The following is a 13,240-nucleotide window of genomic DNA, read 5'->3' as shown; positions in this document are numbered from 1 at the left end:
AGCCTATCTCCACCACCTTGTGGCTTTAGTGAAGTCTCAGTAGCCGTTCAGGTCCGAGATCCCCTGGGGCTGCCCCTGTCTGTTACCTACCATCGCCAACCTATCTCCACCACTTGTAAATTTAGTGAAGTCTCGGTAGCCATTCAGGTCCGAGATCCCCTGAGACTGCCCATCTCGGCTACCTACCAGTGCCAACCTATCTCCTCCACTTGTGGCTTTAGTGAAGTCTTGGTGGCCGTTCAGGTCTGAGATCCCCTGGGGCTGCCCCTGTCGGCTACCTACCAACACCAACCTATTTTCACCACCTGTGGCTTCAGTGAAGTCTCGGTGGCCGTTCAGGTCCGCTCCTCCGGGTCACTGAAGAGTATCTTGGACCAATGGAACCACTTCTTGCCCATTTGGCTCGCCGGGCGTGACACCGGCTGCTATCTCTAAGACTGAGATATGGTAGGTCGGGAGCAGCCAGAGCTCGGCATCAGATTATGAAGACTAAACGGGGGAAGAACTCTGGGGAGAACCAGAAGACGTCCTGAAAAGTTAGGCATCATTGGAAAAGTTCTTGCCTCATGATTCCTGGGATTTGTCCATCCAGGGGTTGGGGATTTACTCTCTTCTATGTACAGTTCATTATGTCTTTGTTATGAATGTTGTTTTGCCATGACCTGGTCACAAAAGGTTGTCCTGTTCTGCAGGTGTCCGTCATCCGAATATCATTTGTGACTGTTGCAAGAAGCATGGGATTCGTGGAATGCGCTGGAAGTGTAAAGTCTGCTTCGACTATGACCTGTGCACTCAGTGCTACATGAACAACAAGCATGACCTGTCCCACGCCTTCGAGAGATACGAGACTGCCCATTCACGGCCGTAAGTATGGAGTGAGGGAACTATGACGTCTGTAAACAAAGACTGAGTCTGGTCTTGGCGCCAGCTTTTAAAGGGAATCTGTCAGCAGGTTTTTGCTATGTAATTTGAAAGCAGCATAGTGTGGGGGCTGAGACCTTGATTCCAACGATGTGTCACTTACTGGACTGTGTTTTGCTGTTTCAATAAAATCAGTATTTTATCATCAAGAGATTATCACTAGGTGTCTTCAGCCTCTTAGTCCAAACACATCCACACCACGGATTATGAGAACCAAGAGGAACAGAGTCTTTAAATTCGCTTAATAAGAAGCCCATACAAGCAAAATTATGTGAATATAAGATATTTTATTGTATTAAAGTGCTGTTGGGTACAAAAATATATAAATATACATACATATGGACCAAGGGAGCGGTGCTGAAGGGGAAAGATTGATTAGCAGCTTTCTGGCAATGTACAATGTATACATAGAGCTGCCAATCAGTGGTGTGGGAGGGATTATACACAGCTCAGCATTTTGAGCTCTGCTTGATCTACAGCAGAGAAAACTGATTGTGTCACAAATTCTGCACACTGTAAGTGACACATCGCTGCATTCAGGGTGTTAATACTGCCAACATGACTTAGAGATGATGTAGTATGTCCCATGACCAACATAGCGGAGGAATAGGTTGTACGATGAAAGGAACACAAGCATTTTCTTTGCACAACCCTCGTGGTAGCTGTACATCACAGGGAGTATTCAGAAGCACCCCAGCCCTCTAAAATAACAGCTGCGGGGTTCCTATGAATTGGCGGTCTACCAGTCAATAAAGGGATGTATATCCTGGAGACAAGCCAGGACTTAGAAAAACCTGACTGCTTTCATGAAAAAACAGTGCCACATCTGTCCACAGCTGCATTCACTGCAATGGAGCTGATCTGCAATACCAGACACAGCCTGCGGACAAGAGTGGCGCTGTTTCTATAAGAAATCAGCCATGTATTACTAATTGCGTACAGCCCCTCAAATAGTGGTGTACTTATGGGGGCTGCAATGCATTTTCTACACTTAATTTACAAATGTACCCATATTAAGATGAGAAATCAGAAACTGAGATGTCACCAGAGTCTCTCAACGGAGCAGTCTCAGGCTTCCACTATGATGACACTGTGTGTACTGAGCATTGTAGTGCCCACTCATCACTAGCTACGAGTACTGAGCACCCAAGCATGGTAGTGGTCGCTCATCACTAGTTGGGAATACAGAGCACTTGAGCATAGTAGTGCTCACTAATCTCTAGTTACGCGTATAGAGCACCTGAGCATGGTAGTGCCCACTCATCACTAATAACGAGCACTGAGCACCTGAGCATGGTAGTGCCCGCTCATCACTAGTTACGAGTACTGAGCACCCGAGCATGGTAGTGCCCGCTCATGACTAGTTACGAGTACTGAGCACCCGAGCATGGTAGTGCCCGCTCATGACTAGTTACGAGTACTGAGCACCCGAGCATGGTAGTGCCCACTCATGACTAGTTACGAGCACTGAGCACCCGAGCATGGTAGTGCCCGCTCATGACTAGTTACGAGTACTGAGCACCCGAGCATGGTAGTGCCCGCTCATCACTAGTTACGAGCACTGAGCACCCGAGCATGGTAGTGCCCGCTCATCACTAGTTACGAGCACTGAGCACCCGAGCATGGTAGTGCCCGCTCATCACTAGTTACGAGCACTGAGCACCCGAGCATGGTAGTGCCCGCTCATGACTAGTTACGAGCACTGAGCACCCGAGCATGGTAGTGCCCGCTCATGACTAATTACGAGTACTGAGCACCCGAGCATGGTAGTGCCCGCTCATGACTAGTTACGAGTACTGAGCACCCGAGCATGGTAGTGCCCGCTCATCACTAGTTACGAGCACTGAGCACCCGAGCATGGTAGTGCCCGCTCATGACTAATTACGAGTACTGAGCACCCGAGCATGGTAGTGCCCGCTCATCACTAGTTACGAGTACTGAGCACCCGAGCATGGTAGTGCCCGCTAATAAATAGTTTTTTTTCCTTCTGGAGAGGAGCTAATTTGGCTATGTTCTCCCAGGGAGCACTCCCTACACTAGCTGAGTAACTTCAAGGATTCCATCATTTTCCAGCCTTGACATCATCTAATCCTCATGTATTATTTCTCTGCAGCCGGTGCAGCTGAGGTTAATGCAGACACATATTTCCCAACATAGCTCGGAATTTCTTTGCATCTACTAATACGAAGGGTTTAACAGTCTTTACTGATGATAAAAATCCATAGGACGCACTGAGCAGAGAGAATCCCCGCAGCCGTGCCTCGTAGTGCTGATTCCCCCATTGTCTGGGGTAGAGGAGCAGCGGCATCATTAGCTCAGCATCCACCTGCATGGAAGATTACTGATGTCAGGAGTCACAGTGGGGAGGAGGGATCTTGGCCGCTCATCAGAGATGCTGCCGAAAGAGGAGTTAATGAAAAACCAACATGCATGGCGGCAAGAGTGTATTAATTTAAGGGATCATCTCCCCCTGGTGGGGATTTATAGCACAATGATACTGCTAGACAAGTCAATTTCCATTTACCAGACGGCATAGGAAGCTGTTAACGCTTTTAATGGTGTAACCGGCTTCTTGACCAAAAGGGAGATTATTTTTTAATATAACTTTTGAATACAGAAGATGCATCCTGCTAATGGTTTCCAGTTTGTGGGGATTGCCCTCCTGGACGTACAGGCTGGATGTGAGCTCAGCACAAGCTCTGATGCACTAGCACAGCTTCATTCCTATTGGGATTTCCCCTTCTTCAGACCAGGAAACCGCTACTGAGTTCTCTCCTCTCGCCAGTACACCTGGTGCTGCCATCATTTTCCTGCACACTCTGCTGTAGGTGCTTTCCTCCCTCTTTACAATCTGCTACAACCTGTAGGATCTCGTCAACCATCGTCTTGGTAGCTATAACTCCTACATTTGAGCTTTGAAGCAGCTTAACCGCTTAGATGCTCTGGTCAATCACAATCACACCATCTAAGGGCTTAGATTGAGGGGGCGATAACCTCACCCACCCCATTGCCTCAACCGAGCTGCGATTTTGGAATACCAATTGTTTGTCATGGCTTCCCATTAGTGACCCTATGGCCTGCAAAGTTAGTGCTCCTGTTAGGCCCTGCAGAAAGTCAAGCTCTCACATAGCTCCCATTGATGAAAATAACTATTACATTTTATCTTGTATTTATTTTTTAATATACAGGGTGGTCCAAAAGTAAGGTGGACAGGAAATAATATCTGTGAAACTGATCAGTTGCCCTTAGCAACCAATCAGATTCCACCTTTCATTTTCCAAAGAGCCTGTGACGAATGAAAAGTAGAATCTGATTGGTTGCTAAGAGCAACTGAGTCAGTTTCACTTTACACCATGTTTGATAAATCTCCCCCTTCATAACCCTATTACACATACTGGCCACCTACTTTTGGACCATCCATATAAACTTGTCATCGCAGTAATGGTATTACTCCGAGAAATAAAATTCCAATTTACACATTAAAAACAAAATCCAGATTTATTATTTTTTTTACCAAAATTTCAACACATTATATGTAGTGATGAGTGGGCACTATCATGCTCAGTACTCGTAACTAGTGATGAGCGAGCACTACCATGCTCGGGTGCTCAGTACTGGTAACTAGTGATGAGCGGGCACTACCATGCTCGGGTGCTCAGTACTGGTAACTAGTGATGAGCGGGCACTACCATGCTCAGGTGCTCAGTACTCGTAACTAGTGATGAGCGGGCACTACCATGCTCGGGTGCTCAGTACTCGTAACTAGTGATGAGCGGGCACTACCATGCTCGGTTGCTCAGTACTGGTAACTAGTGATGATCGGGCACTACCATGCTCGGGTGCTCAGTACTGGTAACTAGTGATGAGCGGGCACTACCATGCTCAGGTGCTCATAACTCGTAACTAGTGATGAGCGGGCACTACCATGCTCGGGTGCTCAGTACTGGTAACTAGTGATGAGTGGGCACTACCATGCTCAGGTGCTCAGAACTCGTAACTAGTGATGAGCGGGCACTACCATGCTCAGAACTCGTAACTAGTGATGAGCGGGCACTACCATGCTCGGGTGCTCAGTACTTGTAACTAGTAATGAGTGAGCACTACCATGCTCGGGTGCTCAGTACTTGTAACTAGTAATGAGTGAGCACTACCATGCTCGGGTGCTCAGTACTGGTAACTCGTGATGAGCGGGCACTACCATGCTCGGGTGCTCAGTACTTGTAACTAGTAATGAGTGAGCACTACCATGCTCAGGTGCTCAGTACTGGTAACTCGTGATGAGCGGGCACTACCATGCTCGGGTGCTCAGTACTTGTAACTAGTAATGAGTGAGCACTACCATGCTCAGGAGCTCGGTACTCGTAACTAGTGATGAGTGAGCACTACCATGCTCGGGTGCTGAGTACTGGTAACTAGTGAGGAGCGGGCACTACCATGCTCGGGTGCTCAGAACTCGTAACTAATGATGAGTGAGCACTACCATGCTCGGGTGCTCAGTACTTGTAACTAGTAATGAGTGAGCACTACCATGCTCGGGTGCTCAGTACTGGTAACTAGTGATGAGCGGGCACTACCATGCTCAGGTGCTCGGTACTCGTAACTAGTGATGAGCGGGCACTACCATGCTCAGGTGCTCAGTACTGGTAACTAGTGATGAGCGGGCACTACCATGCTAAGGTGCTCAGAACTCGTAACTAGTGATGAGCGGGCACTGCCATGCTCGGGTGCTCAGTACTTGTAACTAGTAATGAGTGAGCACTACCATGCTCGGGTGCTCAGTACTGGTAACTAGTGATGAGCGGGCACTACTATGCTCGGGTGCTCAGTACTTGTAACTAGTAATGAGTGAGCACTACCATGCTCGGGTGCTCAGTACTGGTAACTAGTGATGAGTGAGCACTACCATGCTCGGGTGCTCAGTACTTGTAACTAGTGATGAGTGAGCACTACCATGCTCGGGTGCTCAGTACTTGTAACTAGTAATGAGTGAGCACTACCATGCTCGGGTGCTCAGTACTGGTAACTCGTGATGAGCGGGCACTACCATGCTCGGGTGCTCAGTACTTGTAACTAGTAATGAGTGAGCACTACCATGCTCGGGTGCTCAGTACTGGTAACTCGTGATGAGCGGGCACTACCATGCTCGGGTGCTCAGTACTTGTAACTAGTAATGAGTGAGCACTACCATGCTCGGGTGCTCAGTACTGGTAACTCGTGATGAGCGGGCACTACCATGCTCGGGTGCTCAGTACTTGTAACTAGTAATGAGTGAGCACTACCATGCTCAGGAGCTCGGTACTCGTAACTAGTGATGAGTGAGCACTACCATGCTCGGGTGCTGAGTACTGGTAACTAGTGAGGAGCGGGCACTACCATGCTCGGGTGCTCAGAACTCGTAACTAATGATGAGTGAGCACTACCATGCTCGGGTGCTCAGTACTTGTAACTAGTAATGAGTGAGCACTACCATGCTCGGGTGCTCAGTACTTGTAACTAGTGATGAGCGAGCACTACCATGCTCGGGTGGTCAATACTCGTAACTAGTGATGAGCGGGCACTACCATGCTCGGGTGCTCAGTACTCGTAACTAGTGATGAGCGGGCACTACCATGCTCGGGTGCTCAGTACTTGTAACTAGTGTTGAGCGAGCACTACCATGCTCGGGTGGTCAATACTCGTAACTAGTGATGAGCGGGCACTACCATGCTCGGGTGCTCAGTACTTGTAACTAGTGATGAGCGAGCACTACCATGCTCAGGTGCTCAGTACTCGTAACTAGTGATGAGTGAGCACTACCATGCTCAGGAGCTCGGTACTCGTAACTAGTGATGAGTGAGCACTACCATGCTCGGGTGCTGAGTACTGGTAACTAGTGATGAGCGGGCACTACCATGCTCGGGTGCTCAGTACTTGTAACTAGTGATGAGCGAGCACTACCATGCTCGGGTGGTCAATACTCGTAACTAGTGATGAGCGGGCACTACCATGCTCGGGTGCTCAGTACTCGTAACTAGTGATGAGTGAGCACTACCATGCTCAGGTGCTCAGTACTCGTAACTAGTGATGAGCGGGCACTACCATGCTCGGGTGCTCAGTACTTGTAACTAGTGATGAGCGAGCACTACCATGCTCGGGTGCTTGTTACTTGTAATAAGCAGTCGGACGCTCAGACTGGTGCGACTCATGTACCGAGTATAATAAAAGTCAATGGTAAACTTGGGTATTTTTCTGGAGGATCTTCCAGAACAGTGCTTGAGTCCCCCATTGACTTCAATTATACTCGGTACTCTAGATGCGTTTTTCCGAGCGTCCGACTGTTCTTTTCGAGCACTGAGCACCTGATCATGGTAGTGTTCACCCATCTCAAATTATATGGTGAAATAATTGGTGATCGAAAGTTGTAAATGTTATAGGTCTTGGAAGACTGGAAGGAAAAATATTAAAGCAGAAAAAAAGAAAATACCCTTGTTCTTTAAGATTTAATGTACAAAATGACGTAAAAATATTACTCAACATGAATCCTGCCCTGCACGTTACTACCTTTTCTTCTTCCTCTCTCTGACCTTACAATTTTTAAGGAAAGGAAGGAGACAAGCTAAGAAGCAAGAAGAGGAGGTAACTACAGGGAATGGGTCTCATGTTGTAAAATTGCAATTTTGCACTCCACCAATAGAGGGAGTCAAGCTCCTGCTAATTGGCAAACGGCGGAAATTTATATGAGAATATACAGCAGCATCACTGCGGCACCAATCACTGTTTTCTCAGTTACATTTACACTAGGGCTTTGTAAACAAAAAACCCGTAAAATAAAATCTTAATTATCTGATGTGTTGTCTGAAGACGTTTATATTTCTTTCCTCGTTAAGAACACCGCTTTTGGCAATAGATTAATTATTGTTGTTAAAAAAAACAAAACATCATGTTCTCCACTAACTGGCAACTCCTGCAATGAGCATCAAAGTCATCTGAGGCAATCGCCCGAGAAATTAGCATGCCTTGCTGAAACATAATCCTCACTAAAAACCGCCATAGAGCGGCTGCTGCAATGACCGGGAGCATCTTATGTACTGGAGCATAGTCAACACCCCCGCAGAGCAAAGGAAGGAGCCAGGAAGGTTTTAGGGATGCAGGAGGGTGATCGTGGATGCTGAACGCTCAAATTATATATATATACAGTTAGGTCCAGAAATATTTGGACAGTGACACAAGTTTTGTTAATTTAGCTGTTTACAAAAACATGTTCAGAAATACAATTATATATATAATATGGGCTGAAAGTGCACACTCCCAGCTGCAATATGAGAGTTTTCACATCCAAATCGGAGAAAGGGTTTAGGAATCGTAGCTCTGTAATGCATAGCCTCCTCTTTTTCAAGGGACCAAAAGTAATTGCAATTCTGTTGTAGAGGTTTCATTTCAAATCCAATGTGGTGGCATGCAGAGCCCAACTCGCGAAAATTGTGTCACTGTCCAAATATTTCTGGACCTAACTGTATATATATATATATATATATATATATATATATATATATATATATATATATAATACTAGCTGTACTACCCGGCTTCGCCCGGGCTAATAACTGCTGATAACAAAATAGAATATATTAACAAAAATGTATTCTGCACACAAAAACCACAAAACAAATAGATAGAAATGTAATTATTAAAAGGCAAAAACTAAGCTAATAGAAGCATTTCACAATATATATTTCAACACCACAGATTTTCCACACAGGTTTAACTAAATTGGCCAAGTAATGTGCTCCGTCTGTCTCTTTCCCCGTCTGTCTCTTTACCCGTCTGTCGGTCTTTGTCTGTCTCTATCTGTTACTTTCCGCATTTTGTCTTTTTCCAAGTCTGTCTCTTTCCCCGAATGTCTCCCCGTCTCTTTGTCTGTGTCTTTTCCTGTCAGTCTCTTTCCCTGTCTGCCTGTCTCTGTCTGTCTCTTTCCTTGTCTGTCTCTATCAAGGTCTGTGAATTTCCCCATCTATCTTTGTCTGTCTCTCTGGCTGTCTCCTCCTTCCCTGTCTGTCTCTTTCCCCATCTGTCTCTTTCCAGGTCTGTCTCTTTCCCAGTCTGTCTCTCTGTCTCTTTCCAGGTCTGTCTCTTTCCAGGTCTGTCTCTTTCCAGGTCTGTCTCTTTCCAGGTCTGTCTCTTTCCAGGTCTGTCTCTTTCCAGGTCTGTCTCTTTTCAGGTCTGTCTCTTTCCAGGTCTGTCTCTTTCCAGGTCTGTCTCTTTCCAGGTCTGTCTCTTTCCAGGTCTGTCTCTTTCCAGGTCTGTCTCTTTCCAGGTCTGTCTCTTTCCAGGTCTGTCTCTTTCCAGGTCTGTCTCTTTCCAGGTCTGTCTCTTTCCAGGTCTGTCTCTTTCCAGGTCTCTCTTTGTCTGTCTCTATCCGTCTCCCTACCGACATCTTATTACCTCACATATAAGCTTCTTATACTATGAATGTTTTTCGTGATTGTAAATGCGACGGTGCGGATACACTTTTCGTTTCACTTTTCCCCATTATGTAGATAGGGGCAAAATTGATTAGTAAATTGGAATGCGCGGTGTTAAAATTTCGCCTCACAACATAGCTTATGACGCTCTCTGGGTCCAGACGTATGAGTGTGCAAAATTTTGTGGCTGTAGCTGCGACGGTGCAGATGCCAATCCCGGACATACATACATACATACATACATACATACAGCTTTATATATTAGATAATATAATATACATTTAAACATTAAAAAAAAAATACCTTTTGCTAGAAATAAGTATGTTCACTTTATCCTGGTTATGCTTAGTGTCATATATTGGAGTGATTTTGTCTTTTTTTTTTTCTTTCTTCTAGAGTCATTCTTACTCCTCGCCAAGGATTACCACGTATAGTCCTCAAAGGGACCTTCCAAGGAGCCAAAGTTGTGCGTGGACCTGATTGGGAATGGGGAAACCAGGATGGTAAGGATAGTGACCGGGTTAAGATACCGATAAGGGATTTAAGGAACAGTTTGGTGACGTCCAACGTATGTCACGGGGTTGTACGGATGGAACAGGGGCTCTTAGGCTAACCCTAAGACTTGGGCCCCTGCGCTGTCCCTTATTTCGAAGGTAGGCTTCATGGTAGCCAGGTTCGAGCCTACAACGTGACCCTATCTCCTATCCAAGCCTTGATACCACTTCCCCCCCACCCATGGCGCGGGCTGGAAACCCAGTAACCAAAACTCTACAAATAATCACAGACAAGGGTAAATGAAAACTCGTGCACACTGCACTCAAACACAAAGGAGGGACAGTATGTGAATGTACCGCCCCGCTCTCGGCTGCAGCCAAGCCGCTCGGATCCGGGCTCGTCGGTGGGTGGCTCGAGCACCGGGGTCACTTCGCTCTGAAAGGGGCCGGCGCTTTGAAGGGGTTAGGTTTACGGCCGGAGTCGTGGTTTTGGTTAAGTTCGTGACTCCACCCACGGGTTGTGGTGAATGTGGACACCACCGCTGCTGTTTACTAGGCACCCTGGGAAGATGTTGCGCAGCAAAGGTGTTAACCCCTCCGTGGGTAGGGATGATGGCCCTGGGACTCGTTTGGGATGATATGTCTGTGCAGGGCGGTGCGCAGCCCGAGGGCACAGTTGTACTCACTATGATTGATGCACAAGAGTCTCTGGTAAACCAAGATGATGGTGGTCGGTGCCCGCATCCGGCTGCGTCTGGTCCCCCACTCGGCTTGGTGGTCTCCGCCTTTCTCCTGCACCTTGTACTGTAGCTCTGGACTCATGTGCTTCAGCAACGGGAGCCCGCTCCCCAGCGTTGTGTATGTCGGGAGAGCTCGTTTGCCCGCAGACGCTGGCCTGTGGGATCTCTATGCCTGAGCGGTGGCTTTCTATCCCCCTCGGAGGGCTGTTGTCTTCAGTCGGGACTTGGGTGGAAAAGGACCTAAAGTCCAGACCTCAATCAGTTAATTAACTTGGTCCACTGGTTTCTGGACCTCGTTTCAGGGTCTGAGTACCCCCCTTTGTGCTCCAGTTTCCAGTCGGTTGCCCGGTTCGGTATCGGCGGACCACTTTCCTGCCCCGGGCCCTTACGGTTCCACCGAGCCGTCTTTCCGACTCCTGCAGGCTGAGGCCACCGTATGCCTCCTAGCCAGAGGTAACTGGGCTCCGACCCAGACACCTGTTGTTAGACTGCGGCAGACCTGGGCACAGGTCCCCTCTGCACTTGAACTTCATTCCACACCACTCCAAGACTGTCTAACTAACTAACTTGTTTTTCCTGCTTCAGGGCCTGTGAACTCCTCGGTGGGCGTGTCCAACCGCCTGGGCACGTCCCACTGGTGTGTCCATCAAACCCGGTGGGAGGTGACTAGAGTTTTAAGGTTGGCTGGTGACACCTTTTTAGGGGACGGGTGTTTGTGCAGGGGCTTACCTGTGACTACCTGGCTAGTCCAAGGTGTCACATCAACTGGCGAGTAACGCGAAATGGGGAGGAAATAAATATACAACTGGAGAACTCACACACCACACTGAACCGCAACTGGTAGATCACCATAGAACAGGAAAACCACAGGAACCGAGGAAGCAGAAGCTATATCCGGCACTCAGCCCAGAATGTAGAACCTTTATAAAGGCTGGAGATAGTGATCAGCAGCCTGAGCTCTCATCAGCTGCCCACAAGCTGGCAGAACTGCTATACTGGAGACAAGTGAAGCCAGAACCAGCCGACGCCCATGACAGGCTGTGCAACTAAAGAATCCGAGGCAGTATGTCAGACTCTGCAGTGTGAACAGAGTCAGACACCGCTATGACACTCAGCGAGTGCAATGTAGAACACCGCTTGACAATGTAGGACAAGATGTCTGTTGTGTTTAGCCGTTATCAGAATATAGCAAATTATGGCATATTAAAACATCATGCCGCCCCTTGCTGATCGAAAGCGGTGTGGACCAACATAGCCTCATCAAGATGGATAGTTCAGAACTGTAGTATACGACCCAACACCTGAACTGAGCAATGATATGCTGGATGGAGCAGCGAGACCCTGATTAGTCATCGGCCGAACATTTGGACCTCCATGATCAGTGGTATTTTGGTTATGAGTGGATCTTAAAAGTCTACACACCCCTGTTAAAATGCCAGGTTTTTCTCAGGTAAAAAAAAAATATATACCAAGAACAATTATTTAACATTTTTCACTTCTTAAGTCACCTATAACCTGCACAAATCCATTGGGAAACAAAACTAACAAAACAAAAATAATGCAGTTGCATAAGTGTGAACACCCTTTTATAATTTGGGATGTGGTTATATTCCAAATTAGCGAAACACATTTACACTCAGGTTACTTAGTAATCCACACATAGCTGCCATCATTTACAGTCATTCTTATTAACCCTGTGTAAAGTGTAGCTTTTCTATGAGAATTTTCCGGACATTTTCTTAGTTGCATTTTACATCAGAAGCCATGGCCCTTAAATAGCTTACAACACAGCAAAGGGATCTCATTGTTGAAAGAAGCCACGGTCCATAAACAGCTTACAACACAGCAAAGGGATCTCATTGTTTAAAGAAGCCATGGTCTGTAAACAGCTTACAACACAGCAAAGGGATCTCATTGTTTAAAGAAGCCATGGTCTGTAAACAGCTTACAAAGACATACAGATAGGGACTCTAGATTGTGAGCCCCAATGGGGACAGTATTACCAATGTATGTAAAGCGCTGTGGAATTAATAGCGCTATATAAATGAATAAAATTATTAATTATTACAGCAGAGCAAAGGGATCTCATTGTTGAAAAAAAACATGGTCTGTAAACAGCTTACAACACAGCAAAGAGATCTCATTGTTTAAAGTTATCACTCTAGAGAAGGATACAAAAAAAAAATATCCAAGGCATTAGATATACCATGGAGACTGTCAAGACTGTAATCAAGAAGTGGCTTAAATTTGTTACAACAGTGACATCACCTAAAGCTGAACATCCCTCAAAAATGTATGAAAAAAAAGAAGGAAACTGGTCTAGGAGGCTGCCAAGAGGTCTAAATCAACAGTGAAGGAGCAGAAAGAATTTCTGGCAAGTCCTAGTTGTGTATTGCATGTGACAGCAATCTCCCAAATTTTTCATATGTCTGGGCTGTAGGGTAGGGTGGCCAGACATTGAAAACATTTGAGCCCGACTATCTTTTGAACCATTATCAAATCTGCCAAAAGCATGTGGGAAAATGTGTTATGGTCTGATGAGACCAAAGTTGAACTTATTGGCCATAATTCTAATAGGTATGTATTGCACAAAACCAACAATGTATATCATCAAAAAAAACACCATACCCACAGTGACGCATGG

At 46.5% G+C, this 13,240-nt stretch overlaps 1 protein-coding gene across 3 annotated transcripts in view; it reads left to right on the top strand.

Moving 5' to 3' along the window:
* Positions 1 to 13,240, top strand: part of MIB2 (MIB E3 ubiquitin protein ligase 2) — a 128,527-nt gene that overhangs the window by 82,326 nt on the left and 32,961 nt on the right. For all 3 annotated transcript variants that reach the window (XM_075328736.1, XM_075328734.1, XM_075328735.1), the window contains exons 3-4: positions 693 to 864; positions 9,759 to 9,865. In XM_075328736.1, the coding sequence (XP_075184851.1) occupies positions 693 to 864; positions 9,759 to 9,865 (279 nt within the window). The remainder of the gene's footprint in view (positions 1 to 692; positions 865 to 9,758; positions 9,866 to 13,240) is intronic.

The sequence above is a fragment of the Anomaloglossus baeobatrachus genome, chromosome 11 (genome assembly GCF_048569485.1).
Source record: "Anomaloglossus baeobatrachus isolate aAnoBae1 chromosome 11, aAnoBae1.hap1, whole genome shotgun sequence".
In the NCBI taxonomy this organism is placed as follows: Eukaryota; Metazoa; Chordata; class Amphibia; order Anura; family Aromobatidae; genus Anomaloglossus; species Anomaloglossus baeobatrachus.
The sequence above is the reverse complement of the archived record's forward strand: the minus strand, read 5'-3'. Positions and strand labels throughout refer to the sequence as shown.